This window comes from Herpailurus yagouaroundi, unplaced genomic scaffold, assembly GCF_014898765.1.
Source record: "Herpailurus yagouaroundi ecotype Mexico unplaced genomic scaffold, PumYag 182, whole genome shotgun sequence".
In the NCBI taxonomy this organism is placed as follows: Eukaryota; Metazoa; Chordata; class Mammalia; order Carnivora; family Felidae; genus Herpailurus; species Herpailurus yagouaroundi.
Genome location: NW_024412413.1, coordinates 4,758,236 through 4,786,084, shown reverse-complemented (window position 1 = coordinate 4,786,084; position 27,849 = coordinate 4,758,236). Strand labels below are relative to the sequence as shown.

Here is a 27,849-nt window from a genome sequence, read left to right as displayed (position 1 = left end):
GTGGCTTTGGTGGGGGGAGCTCACTCTTCCCTGGGATCCACCGGCCTGGGCAGCTGTTCCTCGTGCCCACAGGCCCCCTGGCCCCGCGTCCACTCCCAGGCCATCGTCACTCTGCACCAGGGACCTTCCGTCCTTGATGCTGCCTCAGCGGTCATCCGTAGCTGTGCCCCGTGCTCCCCTCTTGGCCCTGCCCCTCCCCCTCGCCCCTCCCCCCGCAGCTTGCAAGACTGGCTCTGGCTCCTGTGTCCACCCTCCCCCACCCTCCGTGAATGGCCCAGCAGCCCAAGCCAGCATTGGGGGCCCCTCCCCAGTCCTGGGGGTCTCTGTCCCCTGTCCCCTGCCCCCTGTCCCCTGCCCCTCCCATCCCCCTCGCAGTCTCTACTTGGGACATCCTGCTCCAGGCCATCCTCACCAGCAGCCAAAGGGCCCGCAGAATAACCCATCAGATGGTGTCCCTTACTCACCCTCCTCACCGGCTCCCCGCCGTCAACCGGGTAGAGTCAGACCCTTACCCTCCTCGTCCCTGGGGCCTCGACCTCTTCTCACCATCATTTCCCGTCACCCCTTGCCGCCCGCGATGGCACGTCTGCATCAGACCCCGTGCTGTTCCTCGGCTGCCCAGGGTGTCCCGTGAGCAGACGCCTGCCCTGCCCTCAGCCAGGCCCCGTCCGCAGAAGAAGAAGCTTCATCTCCTCTCTCTGGAGCTCGGCCTCTGCTCCTCTGGCCTGGTGGGTGACGCCCGTCCCCGTCCCGCGGTGCACCCCTCGGGCACGACTGACCACGGTGGGGGTGCGGGGTCGTGAGACGCGGTGGGGTCAAAGAATGCGTCTGGACTTTGTCCCCGGTTCTTGGGAAGTAGCCTCTAAATCCTTGGAATCCCCAAGTGATAGGAGGAGCTTTGTGACTCCTGCTGGTTTATGCCAGAGGGGAGGCTCACGGGGGACCCCCGTGTCGCGGGTGCCACTGAGACAGCTCAGGATGGAGCTGCTGTGCCAGGAGCGACCAACTGGGTCAGAGAGTCTGGGCGTCGTGACCTCCAGGGGCTGGAGACTGCGTTCAGTCCACAGCCAGGGATTCAGTCGGCAGTGCCTCCGGATTGATGGGTCGAGCCGCGCCTTGACTGGGTCACGGTTCAGTCAGCCACGTCCGTGTGATGAAACCCCGGAACCACTCTGGGTGCGCCTGCCCTGGGCGGTGGCGACATGGCGGTGTTCCAGACTGCACGGGGAGAGGGCACGGGGGCTCCGTGGGCAGGACCCTCCCACACACCGCCCCGCGCGTCTCCCCTCTTGGCCGGTCTTGACTGGTATCCTTTATGATAAAACGTAAGTGAGCGAGTGGATTATCGATCACAAGGGGGTGGTGGGAACCTCTGGATTTGTAGCCAGCTGGTCAGAAGCGGGGGGGGCCTGGGGACCTCCGGCCGGCGTCCGCCGTCTGAAGCGAGCACCGTCCTGTGAAGGATGGAACCCCTCACCCGAGAAGCGTGGCCTAAGCCCAACCACGTGGAAGTCACTGCAGAAATGGCCTGGCCTGCCAGAGCCCCCGTGGCTTCTCGGGGGCTTGTGGGGCTGGGCCGAGACCCCGTCCCCGCATCACTGCCCTTCGCCCAGATCGGTGGGGCCGGGCGGGTGTCGTGTCTGGTCTTTCTCCCCAGAGCTGAGTGCACGGTGGGCTTCGGCGAGCGTTTGCTGAGCTGGTCTTCCATTCGCCATATAACTTAGCACATCCCAGACTCTCCCCTTGGTCTGATTCTGGATGATGATGCCGTGTGTTCTTGGCCTCTTATCACGGACGTTGACAATGTCTTTCGACCCTGGGAGGAATCGACTCCTTGTTTCTTGAGTAGCCACGCAGACGACCCCAACTTGAGAAGCAATGGTGTCCTTTTCTCTCGGGCCCCACAGGCGAGCACAGACTCAGGGTGGCCGTGGGCCCCTGGCCCCCGACATGGTAGAAGCAGCATGTGGGAGACGCTTTTCTTCTTCCAGGCTCAGCCATCGAGGCCCCCATTTGGCAAAGCAGATCACCGTGTGGCTCCCGGTGCAGTCTTTCCAAACAGGGGCTTTCCAAACAAATGGGAAGCATGACCAGAATCCCTAAGGAGCCCGTGCGATGAGAAGGTGCTGTGTCTGGAAACCAGAACAGCGCTAGAATTCTGAATATCAGAGAAGCTTCCAGGCTCCTGGGAAGAGCCACACGTGTCCTAAATCACAAGCAGCTGCCCCGGGCGTGTGCAGGGGGCCGGGGCATGAGCGTGCGTGTGTGTGTGCAGTTGTGGTTCGTCTGATTCAGAGTTCTCCTCCTTCCCCATTTCAAGCAAACCCTTGAAACAGATGCAAATGCTTCTTCGCCACGAAAGTGAGTTCACAGTTGTGCGATTTCTCAGACAGCACCTGTTCTCCTCAGGCTCTACAACGCGTCTTTCAGTCGATCAGTGACTGATTATCGGACACAATCTGGGCACAGGCAACGGGCAGCGAGCCTGGGTTCTGGGGCACGTGGTTAGACAGCGGCCCTTGGGGAGCATCCCCCCTCCGCTGTCCCTTGCGTGGTGAGCACCGCTGTGTGGGGACAGTCACAGGGTCACCTGGGCCACGCCGGGGGGCAGCACCGATCATCGGGGCTCCTGTACCCTGTGAGGTCCTGTCCAGGAGTGACTGTCCCCCAGGCCACCCAGCCTTCTCCAGGGCCCGGAGTCCTGGGGACGCCCCGGAGGACACTCGATGTGGGGAGGAAGCAGCAGACACTAGCTTTGAAGGCAGAGGCGTCCAGGTTTCAGTCCTGGGGCCCTCAGCCCCGTGTGGCTTTGCACAGGGCCCGTTGCCCGTTTGTAAAATGGAGACATTGCTCCCAGCGTGCAGGCTGGTGGTGAACGTGAACTTGGCTAATGTGCACAGAGCATCCGTAGTAGATGCTCCTTAGGTGCCGCCTGCCAGCCACCTGGGCTTCTCAGCTCGGGGCCGGCTGCTCAGGAGGCTTCCTTTTTCCATTAATGCCTGTGGGTGTCCCTGGAGAAGGCAGCCTCGGGTGCGGGCGGGCCTCACCCCTGTGTCTGCTCCTGCAGGGGAGGAGGGAGGCCTCGGGTGCGGGCGGGACTCATCCCTGTGTCTGCTCCTGCAGGGGAGGATCGCTTTGGAAGACGGGTCATCACGTTCAGCTGCTGCCGGATGCCCCCCTCCCACGAGCTCAACCATAGGCGTCTGCTGGAGTAAGTCCTGTCTGTGTCCCTCCACACACGCCCCCCTGTGTGCGTGTGCCCTCCCGGTGTGCGTGCACACACCCGTGCACACACACCCCTGTGCACACACACACCCCATCCGCATGCACAGCCTGTGGTCTGCCTTCCCCACGACCGTGTGCGCATCTCCCTCTCCACGCACACACACGCCCACTGTGCACACACCTGCCCGGGGCGCACACAGTGCACACACACTCCCTCTGTGTGCATGCGCACCCTATAGGCTGCCTGCCCCTCAACACGTGTGTATCCGCCTCCCTGTGCGCAGGCCTCTCCCTCTCACCATCAGCACAGGGTGGACGTTTAGGGCTAAAGGCTCATGCATGAACATTGACTAGCGGCTCCCCGGATGGATGTCACATGTGTTGCCAGGTCAGCAAAGCCACCTGTGGGACTGATGGCCTCTCCAGCCTTGGGTGGCTTTGGGTCCACAGTCCGAAGTGCTGGGCCTAGATCTCGGGGCCCTTTCAAGCCTCCCTCCCTCTCAAAGCCCCAGGGAGCCCCGTCTCCTGCATCTGCTTAGTGTTCTCTGCTCGGGAGGAAGGCCTTCCGTTTACCTGCGTGCGGCCTCGGCCGCCATCGCCCCCCATCTTGTCCCTGTGACGTCTGCACGCTCCGTGTGATGGCCAGGGTGCTTCTGGTGCCTCCTTTCTCGATCGACCCCATGAGCTTCGTGAGAGCCCGCGTGTACTGACCGCAGCCGCTGCACGGAACCCCTCTGTGGGTGAGCAGGACCCCCGGGGCCTGGAGCGGAGGACGTTCTCCGAGGGCAGCACCACTCGAGTACCCGCCGTAGCTGCGTTTCCAGGCGCACTGTCCTCTCGCGCAGCGGATCTCGCTGCGAGCGAGGCCCTGCCGGGGTACCTGCCCAGGCTGGGGGCCGGCGGGACTTGCCTTGGTCACCACATTTGGTGGTGGTGGTCTCGCGCCTGTGGGGCGCACGCAGCTGCTCCTTGCCTTTGAATCTGCCCTCTGGCGGCGTGCCGGTTGCGACTCACTCGCACGGCCAGACCCTGGCTCACGTCTGGGTACGGCTTCCATTCCGGGTCACGACCGTTCTCGCTGACCTGCTCCTCCCCCCGCGACATAGCGCAGAGCCCCCCGCTCGAGTGAAAGCGTGAGCGGGCCCCGGAAGCACTCGGGAGCCTCTGGGCGGGTGGTTTTGTGAGAATCCCCTTGACCTGAGCATCCGACCTGGTCTGTCAAAGCCTCTTCCAACGGCAGCGGGAGGCGCACCAGTAACGGCAAGAGCCTGGCAGCAGGTGTTCAGGAGTCTCCGGCCGGTGCCGCTGTTGCCGCTGCGCGGCGAGACCTGCCGCGGGATTCCCGAGGGGCGCCCGCATCCCGGGCGGCCGGTGACCCCGGACAGCGGGCCGGCCCTCCCGCGAGGTGCTGGCCTCCCTCCCGCGCGCCCGCAGCGTTACTGGGCACACGGGGGGAGGGAAGCCGGATGAGGAGAGAGCTCTCGTCTGGGGTCCTCCAAGGCTGACACGTTCCCTTGCTGGATTGTTTCCTCTTGTGGCATCCCATGACCCACGACCGGCGGCTCGGCTCTCGCTGAAGTCACACCGCTGGGCCGGATGTGTTCGGAATTCCCTTCCTTGCAGAGACGGAAGTAACCTTGACAGAAAGCAGGTTGGCGGTTGCAGGAGGCGGGGTAATTGACTTCCTAATGGGTGGGGGCTCTCTTTCGGGCCGTGAGATTATTTTGGAACGGGATGGATGTGGCGGTTGCACACATGGGGAATGTACTTAATGCCACGACGCGTCTGCTTTAAAATGGTACTGTTAGGAATTTCACCTCGGTCCAAAAACAACCAGCCTCTGACGACAGCTGGTGCGTTGTGTTTTCTCGTGTGCCCGCCTCCCTCAGAAACCTTCACTCCCAGAAGGAAGTGGTCAGCATGGCCTCTGTGAACAGTTGTGTAGGTTGTTCACTGCACAAGGGCATCACCGTGAGGGGCTGCCATTCAGCTGGTGCTCTTCTCACCCAGTGCTGGAGAGTGTCTAGCTAGAAGAAGGAGCATCTTTTCTAATCTACTCAGAGGTGCCTGTGGGCTTCTTGGCCTTGCTAGGAAGAGCCCTAAGGCCGAGCCTTCTCCACGTTTCCACGGAAAACCTTGTCGCCGCATACGCCATCCTCCCTCTCCCTGTCCACGCGGCGGCTTTCTTGTGGCCAGATGCGCGCTCCTATTTTTGAAGTGGGTGAAGAAATAAGTCGTGTCTCTGCAGCTCAACCCGTAATTTAGTTAATGGCTTCCTGTGCTGAGCACGCCTGGCAGATGTGTTCTGACAGCAGGAGGGCTCAGCGTGTTTGTGGAAGGAACTGGGGAGCGCATTGGGCCACGGGTGCCTGCTTTTACTGATGCGTCCAGCGTGGATAAGCGAGCTGGCCAGACGTTCCCCTGCTCTCCCCTGGCAAGGGAGTTGGGGACTGCGACAGTGACTGTCCTTACAGAAGCGGGGAGTCCCCAGAGGTTTAGGACTCTTTAACTGGAGATCTCAGTCTGGCTTCTGTCTGCGAGGGTGACAGAAGGGATGGCCTTAGTGAATGGTGCTTCCACGGCTTAGTCCGGAGAGTATGTGAACCAGCGCACCAGAGAGCATCCGGGACCTGGAACTCCTCCCACAACAGGGAAGCCGAAACCAGGGTCACGACAGGATGGCTTTGCGTCACGTTTATACCTCAGAGACGACGGGCGGGAGCATGTGGCTCTCTGGGGGTGGGACAGTGTGGGCAAGAGAGTGGACTCTGGAGCCAGGCTGCTCCCTTCACATCCTGGCTCTGCCCTTCCTGGTTCGCCTCTTCGGGCCTCAGTTGACTCCTCTGTCAAATGGGTCTATGGTGCCTGCCTCACAGGGTTAAGTGAGTAAATACGCGCAAAGGCCTGCTGTTCAGAGAGTCAGTGTTTTGGGCAGAGGGCACTCTAATGACGCTTTGAAGTCAGATGAGCAGAGAAGCTGACGCCCTTTTGGGTGAGGTAAAGGGCCCACCGCAGTGTCCCTGCAGTGAAAGGCTGGCAGCTGAGCCCTTGCGGACAGGCAGAGGCTGCTGGGGTTTTCTCCTGGAGCAGATCTGCGGACTCCGTCCCCGTGAGCACCCGGCCCACAACCCGCTGGACCCAGGGCTCTGGGCAGGCCGCCTTCGCACGGCTCACAGCAGAAGCAGGTGTGATCCCTGCCACAGTGGCACGGAATCCGGGCTGGATTCCAGGATGCGCTTCTGGGTGGAGACTTGGGCAGCCCGTTCCGGCCCGCTCGACGTCAGGGGCCCTGGCCGAAACGCCGATGGAGCAGCTCGCCTCCCGCGGGTGGCTGGATGCGGCCTTTTCAAGCGGGTCCCGCAGCTAGGCAGGGAGGGACCAAGGGCTGGGAAGTGACCGCGGAGCTTTCTAGAACTTGTACTGTGGCGTGCGGTCAGGTGACCGCAGAGCAGAGTCGGGATCCTGCTTTATGGGAACAAGAAAAACGTTCGGAGCTGATCTGGAAGGAAGTGGCTGCTTCTAGAGGTGCGGCACAAGGGCAGGGAGTCTGAGGTGGGGGGGGGGGCGCTGAGCGGTCCGTCCTGGGTTTGAATCCCGGTGCGTCCTCCGAGAGTCCCCTGTGGCTGCTGCAGCTCGTTACTGCTCGTTTGTGGGACAAAGCAACACGTTTATTCTGGCAGAGCCAGGAGTCCCAAACCAGGGTGTTGACTGGGCCCCGCTCCTCCAGAGGGAGCTCCCCGTCCAGGAGAGGAGGCTCCTTGCTTCTGTTTTCTGATGGCTGCCCGTGGTCCTGGCCCGGGGTCGGGGGGCGTCGCCCTCCCCTGTGTCTTCTCAGACACACTCCCTTCCGTGTTTCTGTCTGTCCCATCAGCACACACGCCCACCTGGATGATCCTGGATAAGCTCCTGTTCAGGAACCTTCCCTCGATCACACACCTGCCGAGACCCGTTTCATATAAGGTCACATTCACAGGTTCCAGAGACTTGACACGGATGTGTTTTCGGGGCCCTTTTTTGGCCTGCCACGTGCTGTGTGACCGTGGCCTTCGGTACTGACCTCACTGAGCCTCGTGTAGCAAACGAGGACCGGGCCCCTGCGGGTGGGTTCCCCGGTGCCCTGGACGTGTCCCCAGGCGACCCGGTGCCGGCCCGTCCCCGGTGCCCGCAGCTTCTGTTGTGGCGAACGCGTATTTGGTTTCAGCGACGGCAGGAGCGTGATTTTCGAAACCGAGTCTGTGCTTTGTGCCCAGGTATTTGAAGCACACGCTGGACCAGTATGTGGAGAGCGACTACGCCATCGTCTACTTCCACTATGGGCTGAACAGCCGGAACAAGCCGTCCCTGGGCTGGCTCCAGAGCACCTACAAGGAGCTCGACAGGAGGTGTGTGCCCTCCAGCCCTCGGGGGTGGGCCTCAGGGCTGCGCTGAGCGACGGGCAGCGGGCAGGCCCGGGGGGCAGGAGGGGTCCCGGCCGTGCGGCAGGGGGCCGGGAGCGAGGCCGAAGGAGCTCGGGGTCCCCTCCCTTCGGGGCCGGGGCTCCGTCCAGAGCTGTCGTTCGGGGCAGAGGCGGCCAGACGGCCCCTATCTGTGGGCCACCGGGCTCCTGTGGCAACCGCCGGGCTCTGCCACGGGACACGAGAGCAGGCCACAGATAATCCGGAAACCGCGGGCTGGAACCCTGCTCCAGTGAAACTTTGTGGACCTGGCATGTGACTTTCGTGTCATTTTCTTTTAAGTTTGTTAACGTTTATTTTTGAGAGAGACAGAGTGCAAGCAGGGGAGGGGCAGAGAGCGAGGGTGACGCGGAATCCGAAGCAGGCGGCTCCGGGCTCCGAGCGGGGCTCGAACTCACGGACCGCGGGATCGTGACCTGAGCCGAAGTCGGACGCCCAACCGACCGAGCCCCCCGGGCGCCCCAAGTGTCATTCTCACATATCCTGAACTATCGTCTGTTTAATTCTTTTTCCAGCCATTGACAACATGAAACCTTTCACAGCTTGCAGGGCTGTGCAGTACTAGGTGGCCGGGTCTGGCCCGCGTCCCCCAGATTACTGACCCCCAAGACACATGGCAGAGAAACGTGGGCTCGCGCTGTCTTCCGGGTGCCCTTCGCGCTTGTGCAGGCCCACCTGCAAGGGGCTTTCTGGTGCCTCGTGTCGGAGAGGTGGGCAGGTGGGCAGCACGTTTTACAGGTGCGGACGCACAGGCCCCAGAGAGCGGGTGTCTCTCCCCCACCCCCATCCCGCACCTGGTGTGTGGCTGTGCCGGGATCCCCGCCGAGACCCCCTCTCCCTGTCCCGCCCCAGGCCCCGCGCACCCCTTGGCAACGGCTTGGGGCTGGCGGATTTTTTTCCTGAGCGACGTCTTGTGTCACAGTCAGCTCTTCGGGGCTGCTAACAGACTGCACCGTCGGGCCTTCGCGCAGGTGTCCCGTGTTCCTCTGGCTTTTCCTTCTCGAAGGCCGTAGGCCTTTCTAACCCGTGCTGGAAGTCTTCCCCTCAGAGCTCTGATGGGCGGGGTGGAGGAGGCGGAGCCTGATCTCCCAAAGCCCGCCCTCGCGTCTTTTGGGTGCTGCCGTCGCTGGGCCTCGAACCTTCGGAGGAATTTCTTGGCCTTCTGGCCTGTGCCTCGGGGGAAGGATTGTCGCTGAGCTGCACCGCCGTTTGCCTGACACTGGGTTCCAGGCCCTGAGCGGAGCCAGAGGCAACCAGGCCCCAGCTCTGGCCCCTCCCCCATGAAGCTTTCCTGGGTCGTCCCGGAAGCATCGCCGGCCCCTCCCCTGCGGCCTCAAGGTCCCTGAGCAGACAGCGCATGCGCAGAGCGGTGTGTTTGTGCCCACGCGCCGTGCCTGGCTGCCGCCCTCCGACCCGTGTCCGTGTCCCGTCCCCTGCGCGTGGGAAGGGGTCTGCAGGTGGCGGGTCCCTCCGTGTTGGGCGGGAAGATGGGAGCCAGGTGGGGCCAGAGGCCGGGTGGGGGAGGCGGCCTTTGAGCGGCCCCTGGAGGGGTGGGCAGGGCATTGCCAAGTGGCAGACCGAAGAAAGAGTGAGGTGAGCTGAGGCTCCGTGGTGGGAGGGCTGGACGGGGGGGGGGCGGGGGGGGGATGGATCCCCGGGGGAATCGCGGAGGGAGGTGGCGGAGGAGGCAACAGAGAGCCACGGAAGGTGCTTGAGGAGAAGTGAGACGCCTGTGTAGGCCTGTGGTGAGCTGATACAGATAAATTGTCAGATGGAAGGAGGCCGACTTATTCTGTGGGAGTCCCTACTTGCCACCAAGGTGGACCAGGGGGTGGGGGTAGGATCACAGATCTTGGCTCGATAGAATCCAGAAAGATGGACCTTCCAGACATCGGAACCAGCAGGGGAGGGTCTGCTGGGATAGTGAGTCCCCCGTCACCGGAGGTGTGCAAGTGGAGCTCCAAATCCAATTTGGTGAGGTTTATACCGCAAGGGTTTTCCGTCTGCCGTGACTGCACCCCAGCGGGTTTTCCTGACTTTTTTCTCTTGGCTGTTGGCTCCTTATTCTCCAGACTGTGCCTCCAGGTCACTCCTTTCAAGGGAGAACCGGCCCCCCCACACGTGTTGCGACCCCCTTCCGGGAAGCCACCTCCACGGAAGGATGCACTCGGTGGCCCCTGCCCTCTGGGACCCTGGACCATCCACAAGTCGCTACACCTCCCCCCTCTGCGTGAAGAGCCGTTCTTTTTGTCCTTAGTTAGTATCTCCTTGGGAGATACTTTGAGACTGTGGGTGTCTTGCTCCCCATCGAAGTGTCTTGTGATGGGCCTTTGTCTCCACTGCCGTTTCTTGGCCCAGTGGTTGCTGGGACGGTGGCCGAGCGGTGATTGAAGCCACCGGCAATTTACCATAAGGAAGAGCTTAGCCGTCCTGGCTCATTCGTATCAACGTGGACTTGTGATTTCCTGTTTCTTTCAATGGGTTATAATCCATGACCATATTCAGCGTTCAAATTCAAATTTGGCCAAGTGGGCCCCCTTCCAGCCTGGCTCCTGGGGCCCTCAGACGTGTCCCCTTACGCTGAGTGGCCCCCCCCCCCCCCCCGTTTTCTAGCACAAGAAGATGCTCCAGGCGCCCCTTACGTTGTCCTCACCCCGCACGGGGCGTTCCGCCATCTCTCTAGGAGCCGGGGTGTCAGAGTAGTGTGCTTGTTGCTTTTGGGGTGACTGGCTCCCAGGCACTACCCGTGGACCCTTGGGGTGTTGCTCACACCTGTCCGTCCCTGCCGGGCCCCGCGTGTTCACCGCGACGCCCGCTGTTCCTGTCCTGCAGCCCGGGGCCCGCTCTGGCTTCCTCTGTGGGTCTGTGGCCCTCGTCTCTGGTGGGGAGGCGCGGCTCGCGCTTCCCTCACTGACGTGCCTGCCCGTCTGTCACCCAGCATCTGACCAGCCCCCCTCACGGGTCCAGTTACTGATCGGGCCACCCCGCCCCTGCACGCACCGCCTTCCCGTCCCGCCACCTCCCCGTGAGGGAGCCCTGCTCACGCACACCTGCCGGCTCCAGCACCCCCCCTCCCGGCCTCTGTCACTCCCCTGTCCTCACCCCTGCCCCCGGGGTCTGACCCGGCAGCCCCCTGCTCCTCACGTGCTAACCAGCCCTCGGGGGCTTGGGGTGACTGGTTTGTGGCCCGTGCGATCTCCCGCCACCGTGGCCAGCCTCAGGGCACCAGCGTGCCGCCCCTGGACGCGGAGTCGGAGGGGGACACTGGGTATGGACTTCTGTTATTCAGATACACAGACAGAATAGCCTCGGGGGCGCAGGAAAGAGTAAAGGGAGTAAAGTGAGCCGGAAGTGAGGAGTTTCGAGTATTTATTACCTTGGCGTTTAACATCATTTACTTAATTACGTGTTCGTATTATTTAATCATGGCTGCTTTTTACAACCAGCTCCCCGAATTCCTGGAATTCGGACAGCGGGCAAGAGGGGGACCGCGCTGGCTGCACCCCCGCAGCACCTGGCCAGGCCACCCCGCACGGTGCCAGCCTCACCTCCTTGCCTCAGCCTCGTGGCTCTGCGCGTATTCCGGAATGAGGGGAGCACGCAGGCTCTTTAAGTGGGTGCCCGGTACCCCGTCGGTGGGCACACCGGGGCTCTCCCGGCAGCCTGCCCTTGCGAACTGCTCGGTGTGCCCCGCCCCTCCCCTCCCCCTGGGTGAGCACCCGCAAGGGGGCTCCGCTCTCGCAAACGGTGAAGTGCCGTGTGTGTGCCAGGTGGTCCTGATTCCCCTTCCTGCTTTTGGGCCGACGTCCTTAAAGTGGCTCTGTTCAGAGAGCGAAGGTTCTGAGGCTCACGGTCAGGGCTCAGCTTCGGGTGCGGGGTGTAGCGCTCTGAAGTCCTCCCACGCTTCCCTCCTCAGGTACAAAAAGAACTTGAAGGCGCTCTATGTTGTGCACCCCACCAACTTCATCAAAGTCCTGTGGACCATCTTCAAACCCCTCATCAGGTACGTGGTGCTCTAGGTGAGGACCTCACCGGGGCAGGAGGCTGCATCCCGTGGGGCGGGGGGACGGCCCTCCCTCTGTGGCACCGTGGCAGTCTCGTCCCTGGGGCACCCGTGTCTGGGGCACTCTGCCCGCCCCACGGCTGTGGCGGGTCACAACGGCTGACGGTCACCAATAGGACGCCAGCTTACGACACCTGCGAGCTTTGCACCTGGCATTTTATTATTATTATTTTTTTTAATGTGTATTTATTTTTTGAGAGACAGAGAGAGAACAGAACAGGAGCAGGGGAGGGGCAGAGAGAGAGAGAGACACAGAATCCATAGCAGACTCTCCAGGCTCCAAGCTGTCAGCACAGAGCCCGACGCGGGGCTCAAACCCACAAACCGCGAGATCATGACCTGAGCTGAAGTCAGATGCTTAATCAACTGAGCCACCCAGGTGACCCTGTATCTGGTATTTTAAATCCTGCCCTGGCCTGAGCACCTACATCATGCATCTGCGTTGGAGGTCCCCAATACCACCTCGGGTTTCATAATTCACTACAAGGACTCCCAAAACTCAGACCAGTGCTCGTTCCAGAGAGCGTGGCCCGTGTGGCCCTGTCATTGGGGCCGGCTGCGGTTCCCAGATCTGCAGGTGCCACTTGGAGCATGCCTGGAAGGGCAGCCTTGAGTGTTCCCGTTTAAGGTGGGGAGAGATTTCTGAGGCCAGAGTTCTTTCGTTTCAGGAGGATTCCCACGCAGTCAGTGTTCCCACCTGGCTGTCTGTGCCGCAGCCACACACGCACCTGTTGGGACGGTGGGATTTTGTTCCTCTGTTCCGTTGTTTAGCCAGGACCAGCATGCCCGTCCCTAGCTGACGTGGTGAGAAAGCCAGTGCCCGTTACCCTAGTGCCCGAGAAGACCGCTCAGATGTTCTCCTGCTCCTGGGTGCTGTCACTCACCTTAGAAAAGCTCTGAGAGTTCTAGAAACCTCTCCAGTTCTTGGGGGAAAACCCCTCTCCCACTCTGTAGTGCGGCAGCCCAGAGGCTGCGGTGGTTCTGGAGCTCAGCTGGACTTGCCCCGCCTCTGATCACCTGTTCCTCTGCGCAAGACGTGCAGCCTCCCTCTGCCTTAATTTCCCGGGGAGACAGACTGCGGCTGTACTCATCCTGTCGCAACAATGTATTGACGGAGTGTTTAGAACAGGGCCTGCCTGGCAATAGCCAGTGCTCAATGTTTGCTGCTAGCATTTGCCCAGCCCCTACCTCCTGACTCATTTTTTTAAAATTTTTTTTTAATGTTTATGTATTATTGAGAGACAGAGAGACACAGAGCGTGAGCAGGGGAGGGGCAGAGACGGGGGGAGGCACAGAATCCGAAGCAGCTCCGGGCTCTGAGCCATTAGCACAGACCCCGACGCGGGGCTCGAACCCACGAACCATTAGATCATGGCCTGAGCTGAAGCCGGTCGCCTAACCGACTGAGCCACCCAGGCGCCCCCGACTCATTTTTTTAAAAAAACCTTTTTATTATCCTTTTGTGATTACTTTAATTACAATTTCTTACGCACCGTACGTGCATAGCACCCCAAAACAATCCTATGACATCAGCTGTATTTTCCCTCTTCCAAAGGAGAGGAGGTTAATGCTCAGAGAGATTAAGCAGCTTACCTGAGGTCACACCGTGAGTAATGGCTCAGCTGGGATTCCCTGTGTGGCTCTGCCCCTTATCCTGCCTCAGGCATGGACATAAGCAGGTGCCAGGAGAGAACCTCAGGACTGAGGGTTGGAGACCCCGGAGCCGGGACTGGGCTCTGGCTGTGTGGCCTTGGGCAGCTGCTTGACCTCTCTGAGCCTTGAAGTCCTCATTTGAAAATGAGGAGGACAAGTCCAGAGGCTCTCCAGAGCCCATGAACAGGAGTTTCCCCGGGTCCAGCCCCTACGTAGTTCCTGACTCAGACCTCTGGAGGTGGGGCCTGGTGATTGAATTCCCTTGCCTGGACTGCCCCGGGGTCTTTCCGGGTATGAGAGGCAGGAAGCATCTGCCCTCCACAGCCTGGGGACCAGCAAATGCTAGAGGGGGTCAGGCAGAAACAGAGCGAAAGTGGGGGGCGCTCCTGCACGGGCAGTGTGGGTTGGCACCAGAGGCCTCCCTGCAGCTTGGAAGCTCTCTGTCCCCCCACCCACAGGCGGTTCACGGGAGATGGTCAGGCCCCCTCGGCCCTTAGGGGCAGGTGGCTGGGGGTCCGGGCACTTGGTCTGATTCCCACTCATCCACTAGGGGGAGCCAGCGCACACGGCTCGGCCTCCCGCGGGCTCTGGGCTCCAGCCTGCCTTCCGGTAGAACAGCTCAGCTTCAGTTAGAGAAGGGAAAGAAAGGTTCTAGAAGTTTGCTGGGCTCTGGATGGCCAGCGTGGAGCCTGCGGCGGCCAACACGGTGTCCCGCGCTTGAAGATTTGTCAAGAGGGCACATCTGCTGAGTGTTCTGACCACACACACAGAGCAAAGGGATGCCCAGGAGAGCTTGGTAGACAACGGATATGCTTGGTCCCTCGATCGTGGTGATGGCATCGCGGTGTGTGCCTGCGTCCACGTTCCCCGCGTTGTGCACGTGAGATCCGTGCACTTTTGTGGAAGCCGGCTGCACTTCAGTAGAGCCGCGGCAGGGGACAGGTGGTGGCTTCTCACCCGCTGGATCCTGTTCTGCGCCCGCCGTGCAGCTCAGGAAACGGGCGCGTTACTGACGGCAGCCAGGTGCCGGTGCCCACCAGGTGTCGGCCAGTGGGCATTCGCCTGGCTGGTCTCGCTCGGGGGGAGGACCCGTTTCCGAGGGAGGACTGAGGCGCTGGGCGGTGGTTGGGTGGATTTGGGGGGGGGGGCGGTTGTCTCCGTGATGCTCGCTCCAGTGTGGCCTCTTGGGGGCCACCGTCCTGGAGAGAAACCAGTGTCTCTCTTGGTCCCTGTCTCCGACGGGAGCCTGGAAGAGGGAGGGGTGCCCAAAAGGGAAGCCACCGCCAAGCGGGAACCGCAGACCCTCTGGGCCCCTCCCTGCATCTCCCGGATCTGTGCAGATTCACTCAACGGCAGCTTCACATTGGAGGCAACTATTTATTTTCATGCAGATGAGACTCCCAAGAGTGTTTGGCGCATCTGAGATCTTATGAAAGCGAAACCTCTGCAGACGTGCGCTGCTTTCGTTATGGCCCGGTTTTCTCTGGCGTCAGCACTTAACGTGCACTTAATACGGAAACCGCCCGCATTGTTCTTCCTCGGCTGCCGCCACCGCCCCTCCCCCCGGGCCCCTGGCCTCTCTGGTGCCACCTGATCGGTTTTTATTCTCTTGCTTCTGCCCTTCCAGTCATAAGTTTGGGAGAAAAATCACCTATTTCAACTATTTGAGTGAGCTGCGCGAACACCTCAAACACGGCCAGCTGATCGTCCCCCCCGAGGTCCTGCGGTGAGTCAGACCCTCTTCCGACAGCCGGGGAGAACACCTCCGTGGTTCCACGGGCCTCCGTCCAGTCCCGCCAGCGTGGAAGGCTTAATTTCCAAACGTGCGCCCAGTGGATCCGGCCCAGAAATCTGCGGCGTCAACAAAGATGCCGGCTGCTGACGCAGAGAAACAAGGCTGCGGGAGGCCGTCGGCGGGACGGGAGGTTATTCTCTCCCCGCGCCGCAAACTGATTTTAAAAAATAAGCCGTGATCGTAGCTGCAGTTTGCTGCCTTGGTATTTGCCATTTTTGCTTTTGAGCAGAGAATTAGGGGAATTTCTCGGGTGTGTGGAATGAAGCGACCTGAGGCAGTGGCAGGTGCTCTGGAAACCAGCCCCGCCCCCGGGGCCCCCCCCCCCCCCCCCGCCGTGGCTTCTGCTGAAACCCTATTAGTGCGTCTGTCACTTCATTTTATGTGGCTCTGTGGTCTCTCCCGTGGGGTCAGGGGAGCAGAGGAAGGCATGTGGCCGGTTGGCCCCACAGCCAGCACAGGGGCTGGTCTCGAAGTCCCTGCCAGGCACCCTCTGCCCTTTGCAGTCCCCACTCCGGGGGCTCGCTGAGGGAGCAGGGTCCTCGCCAAGCCGCATCGAGGTGGGCAGCCTTGCAGGGGCAGGGGAGATGTTAGCTCTTCTGGGCGCCAGGTCACGTGCCGGAAGTCGGGCACACAGAGCGGTGTAGGGAGTGACCTTGCCCTTGGAATGCTCCCACGCGGTGGGGACCACAAGTCTGTGAGAACAACTAGGGAGGGGACTATCAGGGAGAGCTTCCAGGAGGAGGTGACTGCTGAAGTGAGTTTCCAGGGGACAGGAAAGGCTGGGAAAGGGTGTGTCCAGCAGAGACGTGGGTGAAATGTTGGCCAAGGGTTGGCAGGCGAGGTTGGATGTGTGCTGGGGTGGGATGAAGGCCCAGGACGGCAGGGGATTGTGGGGCGGGGGGTGGGGTGGGGGCGCATGCACATGCACACACAGCTGCACACGTGTGAGGTGGTGGTGCGGCACGTGGGCCCAGAAGCGTGAGGCTCGGGGCACCCGGCCCGTGGCCCGAGGCTCCTACCCTGCGAGCTGAGCGCCGCGCCTCTGCTGTGTCCGCAGATACGACGAGAAGCTCCGGAACCTACGCAGGGGCCAGGTCCCCGCTCCCGCCAAGACGCCGCCGCCGCGGCCCCCTCTGCCCACCCAGCAGTTTGGCGTCAGTCTGCAATAGTAAGTGAGCCGGTCCGCGGCCTGCTCGTTTCCTCGGTGGGACCGTGGGACACTCCCACGCCCCAGAGAGGTGGTCCCCAAGCCCTTGCCTTCCGCAGCCCAGCTTACCCTGCGGAGAATGCGAAAGGTGCACTTTCCCTGCAGCGGGGAGTGCACGGCGCGCGTCCCCGGCGTGCCGCGCGCGCTCCCGCCGTGCCGCGCCAAGATCCGGCGGCGGCGAGCAGAGCTCTCGTCGCCGCTGCTCGGTACTGCTCGCCGGCTGCGGTGGCTCCCGGCCCCCAGGCCACGGCAGGACACGTGCCACCACCCCGGAGTGCAGCGTGGTCTTGTTCTTTGCTTTGGCCAGCGAGCCGGCGCCACCATGGGGCAGGCCACGTCGGGAGGGGAGTTTGGGAGCCACTAAGCGAGTTCGTGTCGTGGTCCGAGTGACCGCTGCGTGCCTCCCGCTGACGCCCACGCCGAGCACGAGGGAGCAACGCGCTCCTGTCGGGTCTAAGCCACCGAGCAGGGAGTGTTCGTGTCACAGCGTGTCCTGCCCTTCCTGGCTGATCTCACCCCTTCTTAGCCACGCGACCCCGAACTCACTCCCCGCCTCAGCTTGTTTGCTTATTTCTGGAGTGAGCGAGGTGGATGACGTGAGCTTAGGTCTTTGACGCCCCCTCCCAAAAGGGTTCCGGGCCAGCTTCCTCTCTTCGGAGACTCCTTCGGAGGCACCTTCTCCGGGAAGCCTTCCTTGATGCTCTGGGCTGTATCCAGGGCCCTCCTGCATCACCACCCCACCCGAGCAGGCTGCCCGGGAGCCTCTCCGGATATTTCCCCCGCTTGGCAACAAGTGCCTTGGCCGTGCTCGTGCGCTCTGCTTCGGGCGGTTGGCCAGACACTCGGGTACCTGGGATGACGGAGGACAAAGGAGACGTTTCATCCCGCGGCCCCGCCGGGCGGTCGGGTCTGGTCTACACCACGTGTAGGAAGACCAGGGTCTGCAGGGTGGGGGTGGGGCCCGGAGAGCAGTGTGCTGGGTCCCACTAGGCGGTCGTTTCGTGTCGGAAGGTGGCATGTAGTGTGCTTTCCCACGCAAAAAGCTGATGACCTTTAAGATCCACAGTGGGGCTCGATGAGGTTTGGAGGGATGAGAATGGAGACTCTCGGGGAGGTGTCCTGGCTGCGGCACTGGGGGGTGCCTACGTGCTGCCTCGTACCTGTCACTTGTCCCTCCCGGGGCATCTGGGCACAAGGACCCTTCATTGTTCCCTCTTATGGGCTCCGGGGCCACAGGGGAGACAGACGCTGGGGACCCCCTCTTTCTTCTTGACCTAGAGTGAAGGGGGTAGGATGTGGTGGGAAGCATGATGGCGTCCGGGGACATCAGTGTCCTGATCCTGAGCCCATGGTGGTGTCACCTTACATGGTGAAAGAAACTGCAGATGTGAGTCGGGGAAGGATCGTGGGACGGGGAGGGAATGATCCCGGATCATCCAGGCAGCCCCGGTGTCATCACAAGGGTCTGTCTGAGTCAGAGAAGAGGCCTGAGGACAGAAGCGGAGGTTGGAGTGACATGGGACCTCGAGCCAGGGGATGCAGGCCGCCCTTTGGAGCTGGGAAAGACAAGGAACAGATCGTCCCTTAGAGCTTCTGTAAAACTACAGCCGTGTTAACCTGTTTTAGCCTTCTGACACCCCCATAAGTGCAGGATAGGAAGCTTCTGTGGTTTTGAACTACGGAGTTTGTAGCGATTAGTTTATAGGAGGTGTAGGAAATGACTGTGGGGCAGGGAGAGGTGTGTGGGGGAAGGAGGTACGGGGGGGGGGGCCCGGGAGAAGGAGCTGAGGGCGGGGCTGATCAGGAGGTGGGAGTCGGCACCTCGGGTGTGTCACCACAGCTAAAGGAAGGCCCTGTCTTCCAGAACTTTCCGCGATGATAGACATGGTCCTCACTGCCAGGTTGTGGCTGTTGAGCACTCGAAATGCGGCTAGTGCAGTTGAGGCACTGAATTTCTAACTTTATTTAATTTTAACTGATGTAAAAGTTTTTTTAATGTTTGTCTGTTTTGAGAGAGAGAGTGTGTGCACGTGTGGGCATGAGCAGGGGAGGGGCAGAGAGAGAGAGAGAGAGAGAGAGAGAGAATCCCAAGCAGGCTCCACACTGTCCGTGCAGAGCCGGATGTAGGGCTCACACCCACAAGTCCTGAGATCACGACCTGAGCCGAAACCAAGAGTCAGACGCTCAACCGACCGTGTCACCCAGGCGGCCCCAACTGATGTGCCCCCCTCCCGCTGCCCCGCTGGACAGCTCAGCTCTAGACCTTTGGGGTCTCACCGCTGCCTCCCCTCCCCAGACACGCACACAGGTGGGGTCTCCCTGGAGAGCTATTTTGTAAGCACTTAGCGAACGCAGCATATGTTGACCTAAGTGTTCCCGAATGTATCTGGAACAAAAATTTACCAAAGTTTTCTTCTTTACACGCTGTCAATATGTACTGGAGTGACCTGTTCCCGCCCGTGGGTGTGGCCCCGGCACCCCTGCGGCCTGCCTGGGAAGGCGGCACTGGCCCATGCAGTGACGGCGGGCCCCTCTGGGGGCGCTGGAGAGAAGGGGCTCCGGGCGGGCCCAGACTCTGGGATTTTCAGGCCTGAGGCTTCTGCTGTCTGTGTCTCCGCCTTCGGCCTGGCCTGTGTATCCGTGCTGCTTCCTCATCAGTCCCTTAGTCTGACGACTCTAGTGATGCCTTTCAGATGGCCGATTTCGTTGTTCCAAACCACTTCTGTCTCCTATTGTCTAATAATAAAACTTTATTTATTTCAAGTTTATTTATTCTGAGAGAGGGAGAAAGAGCATGTGAGCGGGGTAGGGGCAGAGAGAGACAGGGAGAGAGAGAATCCCAAGCTGGCTTCGTGCTGGCGGGGCCCGATGTGGGGCTCAAACTCACAAACCTCGAGATCGTGATCCGAGGGGAAACCAAGAGTCGGACCTTAACCGACCGAGCGCCCCAGGCGTCCCTGTGTAATAAAGTTTTAAAAATGAAAGACGAAACACCTCTAACTCGTGGATTTCTACAGCCATGTCTCTAAGCACAGTATGGGGGAGTCACCCTGGGACCCCTGTCTTGAGCAGGTGTCTTTCAGGGTGCGTTAACAGAGTTTGAACTCCAGAGATGTCCGTTACCAGATCGAAGACAGGTGTTAGAAATGCCTTTATAAAGGTCTTGGTTCATTCGTGTTCTGGGGCCAGTTTTAACTGTAAAAATCAGTTCCTTGTCTTTTTTTTAACGCCCAACGTGGGGTTCGAACCCACAGCCCCAAGATCAAGAATCCTATGCTCTGCCCACTGAGCCCACCAGGCGCCCCGATTCCTTGTACCTTTAGGGAGTGCTGAGTCTCACCGGACAACCTTTGGAAAACGTCGTGTGTGCCACTTTGAGAGATAATCCATGCGATTGCCTCTTTAAATTAATATTTTATGCCGTTTCGTTGCAAACGACTACAATAAAACGGCAATAAACATATTAAATAGAGTACCAAATATGTAATTTGTTTGGACTGTGAATGAATGAAAGTCATTAAAATTCATCACCAAATCCTATTCACAAATGCTAATTTGCTGAGTTAAGTTCAGAAGCACACAACAGAAAGCTGTCACCTTAGAACAAGCTAATTAAGTTAACGTATCAAGGGGGACGTCAGAGACTCGAGGGATCTTTGGCCCTTGCCATCGCTGAAGAGAGAAAAGGCACGTGGGCACTTAGTACGGCTCTATCTGGGCAGATACGGGGTAGTGGAAAGAGGGAGGGCCTCCTCAGGGCAGAGGGGGGATGCAGGTCCCAGCTTTGGGAAGTCAGGCTGGTTAACTTAAGCAACCCCAGTTTCTCTCCCTGTGACTGGAGGTGAAACCATTCCCTCCCCACCTCCAGGGCCCGGGGGGGTGCATAACAACAGGGTGTGCAGACCACATGAACCCGTTCCCGCTGCCAGGCTTGCCTGCCGTTTGTCCTCCTTCATAGTCTCCTCCTCCAGGAAGCCTTCCCGGATGACTCCACGCACACAAGGACCGTTTGTTAAAGACAGCATTCTTTCCACCACTGAATTGCCTTGGCATCCTTGTCAAAAATCAGTGGCCCATCGCCTGGGTGGCTCAGTCGGTTGAGCGTCTGACTTCAGCTCAGGTCATGATCTCACGGTCCGTGAGTTCGAGCCCCGCGTCGGGCTCCGTGCTGACCGCTCGGAACCTGGAGCCTGCTCCGGATTCTGTGTCTCCCCCTCTCTCTGCCCCTCCCCTGCTCATGCTCTGTCTCTCTCTCTGTCTGAAAAATAAATAAAACATTAAAAAAAATGTGTTTTTAAAAAGAAATGCAATTGATTTTTGTAAGCTGATCTTATATCCTACTGCCTAAGTAAAATCATCTATTCTTATGGATGTTTTGTGATTTTTTGTTTAGTATTTTCCACATCCAAGACCCTGTTGTCTGTAAATAGAGATACTTTTATTTCTCCCTGTTCATCTGGGGTGCCTTTCCCTTCCTTTTTCTGCCTGATTGCACTGGCCGGACCTCCAGTGCTGGGAAGGAGTGGGGTGAGCACACATCCTTGTGTTCTCCTCTTCTTACGTCTGACTACAGAGCGTTTTCCCCTCCATCCAACCGTCTCCCAAATATGCTGCCTTCCGGGCAAGAGCGTTCTGCACGTGAGAAAGAGAAAAAAAACGTTTCACGCGGGAGCCCAGCGGGGCCATAGAATGCACACGGTGGGCGGCTGTGACTTCACATCCTCTCTGCCGGCTGGGGTGGTGTATTTGTGGCTGTGTTTTAAAGTTGCCTTGTGTATCAATTCTCTACCAAATGAACACGGTAAGAGCTGGGTCTTAACAGCCTGAGGCAGCACGTTAGGTTTCCATCAGGCATGTTGTTTCATTGGTCAGCATATGGTCCAGGTTTCCCGGATCTGCCCTCACGGCCAAATCCGCCCGTGCCTCTGGTCCTCCTCTGTGCATTTCCCCGCTGTCTGGAATGCTCCCCGCCCCCCGGCTTTGGTCCTCCACAAGCTCCTACTCATACCTCAAAACCTAGCTCAGAAGTGGCCCCACGTGAAGCCATCCCCGTTCCCCAGGTCTCCCCTGTATCATGGTGGAGCCCTCAGCTGCTGCCCTAGTGTATTATTTCTGTCTCTCTTTTGGCCACCAGAACACCTACTCTCTGAGCACCGAGTCTGCGTCTGTCCCTGTGTGGCTCCTCGGTCCTGTGTTTACACAGAGATGTGGAGAGGACCTGTCACCTCCAGCCAAAAACTGCTTCCCTTTCTTTTCCCTCAGCCTCAAGGACAAAAATCAAGGTGAACTCATCCCTCCTGTGCTGAGATTCACAGTGACATATCTAAGAGAGAAAGGTAAGTGAGAGCTGGCTTCAGCCAGGGGTGTGAGGGCCTCTGGGAGGCCCATCTCGTGTCCTGGGCACCGTGCAGACCGGGGACTTGGAGGGGCTGGGCCTCGTGCGGGAAGGGTGACCAGCATGGACCAGGGATTGACTCAGGCACACAGAATGTCTGGGTTTGCATCCCGGCTCTACTGTGTACTTGCTCTGTGACCTTGGGCAGTTACTTACCTTCTCTGGGCCTGTGATTCCTCATCCTGCCCCATGGGGTTCATGACAGTGCCTGATTCACGGGGTTGCTCTGGGGCCTAAATGAGATGATACATGTAAAGCTCTCCGTGAAGAGACCCCTTTGATACGATAGATAGCTTGGTCTGCAGGTGCTGTCGCCAGTGGGGTGGGCGCACTCGGTGATTAGAGGGGGTGCGCCTTGTGGCTCCTCCAGGACTCCTGCCCGAGGCCACAGTTCCCAGATCCACGGGAAAAGTGTGGACCCTGACAGGAGCGTAGTTCTCTGGGCAAACAGGCTGCTGGGGGGGGGGGGGGCCCCCCCCCGGCCGGGGCCCCCCGGGCGGGGGGGGGGGCCCCCGCGTCCGACACGCCGTGGGAGCCGTCATTGCTGGGGGCCCTGGGGGCCTTTTACCTGGCACGCCCTCAGAACTGCATGTCCTAATGCTAGAAAGTTCTATGAGCTGGCGCCTCTCTAGCCGGAGGATCTGATTGTCGCTTAGAATGGTCTCTACTTTGGCGAGAAGTCCTTCGCGGCACCTCCCGTTCTGTTCCGTGTTTCGGGAGCAGAGAGAAGATAGTGCGTAAGATCAGGTGTCAGAAACCGGGACAGGGAGTGTCTCCCTTTTTAACGTATCAGGTCCTTTATTTATGAAAAAATAAAAAACCCAGCTCCAAGTGGGAACTCAGTATTGTATTTGTTGAATGAATGCACGATCAAACATGTACCCTTTGGGCACCTCCCCGTATCCAGCCCTGCTTGAGGCGCTGGGGTTGCCATGGTAACGGCACCCCGCCCCCCACCAGCCGCCGTTCTGGGGGCTCACGGTCACAACCGAGAAGACTCCGTTGCGATTTCCTCTGTAAAGCTGTTTCCACGGGTCAGAAGTCCAGGCACACGGGGGCCGGGCTGCTCAGGGTCTCGCAAAGCGAAACTCAAGGTATCCCGCCAGGCTGCGCTCCTTTCTGGAGGCTCTGGGGAACAATCCGCTTCCACCTTCATTCAGTTTGTTGGCCAAATTCAGTTCTTTGCAGAGATGCCTGTGTGTCCTTGGTGGCTGTCGGCCAGAGGCCTCTTTCTCTTCCTAGAGGCTGCACGCTTTCCTTTCCGTGCGGCCCCCTCCACCAACAGAGACCTTCCCACCTGTCGAGTCCGGCCTCCATGCTTCAAATCTCTGTAGCCAGGAAGAACCCAGTCCCTTTTAAAAGTCTTGCCTTGGGGCGCCTGGGTGGCGCAGTCGGTTAAGCGTCTGACTTCAGCCAGGTCACGATCTCGCGGTCCGTGAGTTCGAGCCCCGCGTCGGGCTCTGGGCTGATGGCTCGGAGCCTGGAGCCTGTTTCCGATTCTGTGTCTCCCTCTCTCTCTGCCCCTCCCCCATTCATGCTCTGTTTCTCTCTGTCCCAAAAATAAATAAAAACGTTGAAAAAAAAAAATTAAAAAAAAAAAAAAAAAAAAAAAGTCTTGCCTGATTAGGTCAGGCCCGCCGAAGATGATCTCCGTATCTTAAGGTCAGCTTCTTGGGCCTGAATCCTGTCTGCAGAGTCCCTTCCCTGTGGTGCCTAGATTAGCGTTTGGATACCGGGCAGAATGAGTGTGCCCCGCGGGGTCCGGGACTTTGGGAGCCACCTCAGAAATTTTCCTACTACCATCTGTCAGGAAAAAAAAAAGAGGGACCAGCCACCCACGCAGAGGGGACAGCGCGTGCAAAGGCCGGGAGGAGCAAGGAGAAGCATGGGGCAGACTGGAGGCCGGAGGAGGGGGCCGAGGGGCAGTGGGGCAGGAGAGGCCGGACTGTGCAGGCCCGTGGGAAGTCCCCGTGGGAAGCTGCCCGGTGAAGACCAGCAAGGTCCGTGCACGGGCTGCTCAGACCTGGATATATTCGTTGAACAGACCCAGCTTCGGAAGGGAGAAGAGGCTGGGGAGGGAGCCCAGTGCTCCCTGTATTTGCCGCGTCCGGAACGGTAGCTTCTAGCTGCTCGTGGCAATAGCCCAGTAGAGCACTTTCTAGGTGTCTCCTACGTCGGGTGACCGCATTTTTAATTTCACTTAATTTTTGCTAATTAAACGTAAATTTAAATCATGACGTATGGCCAGTGGCTGCCATACTGGACGGGTCACCTGTGTCGATGCAGCTGCGGGACTAAGCGGAAGCAGTGTGTATGGAGGCCACCCGGGTGCTTGAACATGTGCCATGTCCAGCCTCGTCCATTCTTTCTGCAGCCCTCAGAGGCAGGGGCTCAGGGCCTTACTCTGTAGACGGGGTAGCTGAGCTCAGAGAGGCTACGTGCTTTCGCTGCGGTCACACAGCGGGATGAGACAGAGTTGGGCTGGACTCCAGGTCTGTCTGACTTGGTTCTCTCTTCCCGGGGGCCACAGAAGTAGGCAGTCAGGTGGGGTTGGGAGTTTGGAAGTTTGAGGAATAAATAAAGGTGGGGATCGCGGGTGGTGGGCGTCAGGGGGGAGGGGGGGGATGAACCAAGCTGGAGAGCTTTCCCTGCCAGCCACGGGAGGGTGACGCATGGGCAGGAGGAGTCGTGGAGTGTTCCAGAAACCCAGTGTGCTAGGACCTGTGAGGTGCCTGGAGGCTCTCTCTCCTTAGGACTCCGCACTGAGGGCCTGTTCCGGAGATCGGCCAGTGTCCACACCATCCGCGAGATTCAGCGGTTGTACAATCAAGGTGAGTCTGTCCCCACAGAGACCCCTGACCCTGAGCCTCCCGCCTGCCCGGCCTGCACAGCCCTCCACGGCCGCAGAGCCCCCAGGCCCAAGGTAGCGTGACTCCCGCCCGCACCCAACCCCCAGCGTAGCCCAGGGCCGGGCAGCTGCCCAGGCGAGGCCTGCGCCCGGAGTCCCGGCCCTCGGCAGGTGGCCGCACGCTGCCGTTGTGCCTTGAGGGCTTCTCCCATCATTGCAAGTGACAGGTGGTCCAGAATGTTCCATGGGGTCTCCATTCGGCAGCCCCTCCAGTGGGCCCGGCACTGCTTTCTCGGCTGCCTGTGGCGACACCCGCAGGTCGGGAGGCCGTGTCGGAGCTGAGCACCCTACAGCGACACTGCTGAGGCGGCTAGCTCTGCTCACGCCCCCGCCCACCCTCCTCGTACGGTTCGCCCGTCCGGTGACAGGGCCGGCACGGGGTGCGTGTGGACTGGCCGTCCTCAGGCCCGTGTGCCGAGCACCTGCATCCGAAGCGGGGCCGACCCACACGGCGGGGGGACTGGGGCACGCCCCAGACTCGGCCAGGTGCCCCAGAGGGCCGAGGGGGGCACGGCAGCAGCACCCCCCAGGTCCAGCAGGTGACAGGGTCGTGCCTGGCGAGAGGTCTCCCCCCCGGGAGTGCTAAAGCCATTTGCGTCGGGGCCCATCGTGAAGCGGGACTCCGCGGCCCCATCAGGACTCAGACTTGCGACATTCTGTGTCCAGGGAAGCCCGTGAACTTTGACAACTATGGGGACGTCCACATCCCTGCCGTGATCCTGAAGACCTTCCTGCGAGAGCTTCCCCAGCCGCTGCTGACCTTCACAGCCTATGAGCAGATTCTCGGGATCACCAGTGGGTACCTGCCCCGGGGGGGGCCCACCGAGGGCCAGTCTGGGGCGTGGGGGGAGGGGCTGCCGGCCTCTTCTTGTTGCCGTCCGGCCCCGTGGACGAGTGTCAGTGGCCGGGCCGGGCCACCACCGTCCATGGGTGGGGGCAGGGGTTGTCGGGTGCAGCTGGGGCGACAGGCAGCGTGGCAGAGGGCGTCTCTGGGTTCGGGGTGCACGGCCCGGTCCAAGGGCCGCCTCCAGGCCCTCCCTGCCCTGCTCTGGGGGAGCCCCCCACCTCCAGCACCCCAACTTCTGTGTCTAGAAGGGGGGTGGAGGCTGGTGGGGGGCAGAGGCCCCGAATCCCCTCTTCGAGTGGCTACCGTAGAAAGCTTGCAGTTAGAAATCCCTCCTCTGCCCTTTGGGATGTGAATCTTCTACACCCAGAACTGTGTCAGGGACCCCAGAGCCGGCTCTGAGATGTAGACGTTCAAGGAGACCCCGGTGTCCCGTGACGGTGGGGGCCTAACCCAGCCTGCACCGCTGACCCCGTCCCAGGACACGAGCAGCGTGTTTCTCCCATGAACACAGCCGGATAACTACCCCCTCCCTGACTCTGCTCAGGGCCCCCCCCAGCCCCTGCACCCCTCCCTGTGCCCGCATTCTCCCTCTAAAACGCCAGTCGCCTCAGCCATCCGGCCGTGTCGCGCCGTCCCTCGTGCAGCAGTTATTACCAAACACGCACGTTCCTCTTTGACTCTGGCACCTGCTTGCCACGGCCCGTGCGGGGTAGTTGCGGACGGGAGGAGAGTGAGCACGTAGGCCCTGCTCGCCAGGAGCGCTCAGGCTGGCCGCAGGGACAGGCGTGTCATTGAACCGGGTGTGGCAGGGTGATGTGGCTGCAGGGCGTCTGGCACTTACTGGAAGGAAAGCGGGGAAAGGCCTGCTGGGCAGGAGGTGAAGGCCTGTCAGGGTGTCTGAGGTTCCCAGACGTCCCCAGGCACCAGAACCCCCGGAGGGTGCATTAAAACATGGGTCACTGGGCCCCACCCCGGAGACTCCATAGGTGTGGGCAGTGGCCCAAGAATCTGCATTTCTAACTGGATCCTGGGAGATGCTGATGGTCTGGGTTTTGTGCCATGGAATGCCTAGCTCAGCGGGGTTGAGGCATGACCCATGGGTAGAGATGTGGCCATGGAAAACACAAATGTCTTAGGGGCAAAGCTCATCCTGTGTACCAGGGAGTGGGGCTGGGCTGGGGCAGCTGCTGAGAATTTTTTTTTTTTTTTTTTTTCAACGTTTATTTATTTTTGGGACAGAGAGAGACAGAGCATGAACGGGGGAGGGGCAGAGAGAGAGGGAGACACAGAATCAGAAGCAGGCTCCAGGCTCTGAGCCATCAGCCCAGAGCCCGACGTGGGGCTCGAACCCACGGACCGCGAGATCGTGACCTGGCTGAAGTCGGACGCTCAACCGACTGCGCCACCCAGGCGCCCCGTGAATTTTTAAAAAATTATATTATGAGAGGGCTCCTGGGTGGCTCAGTTAAGCGTCTTAACTCTTGATTTTGGCTCAGGTCATGATCTCACGGTTCGTGAGTTCAAGCCCTGCATCGGGCTCTGTGCTGCCAGCACAGAGATGCTTGGGATTCTCTCCCCAGCCCCCTCAAAATAAGTAAATAAACTTTAGGGGTGCCTGGGGGGGCTCAGTCGGTTGAGCGTCCGACTTCGGCTCAGGTCATGATCTCGCAGTTCGTGAGTTCGAGCCCCGCGTCGGGCTCTGTGCTGACGGCTCGGAGCCTGGAGCCTGCTTCGGATTCTGTGTCTCCCTCTCTCTCTCTGCCCCTCCCCTGCTCACACACTGTCTCTTCTCTGTCTCAAAAATAAATAAATGTTAGAAAAAATTTTTGTTAAATAAAAAATAAATAAATAAACTTTAAAATATAAAAATTAAAAAAAAAAATAAATTCTATTTTGATGGAAATAACACCAGCACATAGCATAGGAAACAAACAAAAGCCCCAAAGTCCACAGCAGTGACACGGGAGTCCCTGCCCCCCCCCACGCTCCCACGCGGGCACGTACCCCGGCGGGGGCTCCGTGGGCACCTGCCCCTCACGCCAGGAGCGCCGCTCCAATGCACGGTCCTGGAGCCTGGCTTTCGTGTGTTAGCATCACATCTCCTCTCTCCCTCCTCGTGTGCAGTCACTCATTCTTTCAATGGTCGTGTTGCACGAGCTTTATAATTTCACGGGTGAACGTTTGGAGCTGTTTCCACTAATTTGAAGACTCAGGAAGTCCCAACATTCCGGTCGTTGAGAACCGAGATGCTGCCCTGAGATGAGAACCGAGACCCTGCTTTGTGGACCGTGGTCTCACTCGG

At 59.9% G+C, this 27,849-nt stretch overlaps 1 protein-coding gene across 3 annotated transcripts in view; it reads left to right on the top strand.

Annotated features, from left to right (window-relative positions):
• Nucleotides 1-27,849, top strand: part of ARHGAP8 (Rho GTPase activating protein 8) — a 39,910-nt gene that overhangs the window by 7,999 nt on the left and 4,062 nt on the right. The window contains exons 1-10 of one of the 3 annotated variants that reach the window (XM_040490586.1): nt 2,101-2,123; nt 2,321-2,361; nt 3,124-3,211; nt 7,476-7,607; nt 11,596-11,682; nt 15,023-15,121; nt 16,248-16,358; nt 21,660-21,733; nt 24,546-24,623; nt 25,367-25,495. In XM_040490586.1, the coding sequence (XP_040346520.1) occupies nt 2,116-2,123; nt 2,321-2,361; nt 3,124-3,211; nt 7,476-7,607; nt 11,596-11,682; nt 15,023-15,121; nt 16,248-16,358; nt 21,660-21,733; nt 24,546-24,623; nt 25,367-25,495 (847 nt within the window). In that variant the 5' untranslated portion in view covers nt 2,101-2,115. Of the gene's footprint in view, nt 1-2,100; nt 2,124-2,320; nt 2,362-3,123; nt 3,212-7,475; nt 7,608-11,595; nt 11,683-15,022; nt 15,122-16,247; nt 16,359-21,659; nt 21,734-24,545; nt 24,624-25,366; nt 25,496-27,849 lie in introns of those variants that run through there. The other 2 variants (XM_040490587.1, XM_040490585.1) reach the window with 2 other exon arrangements.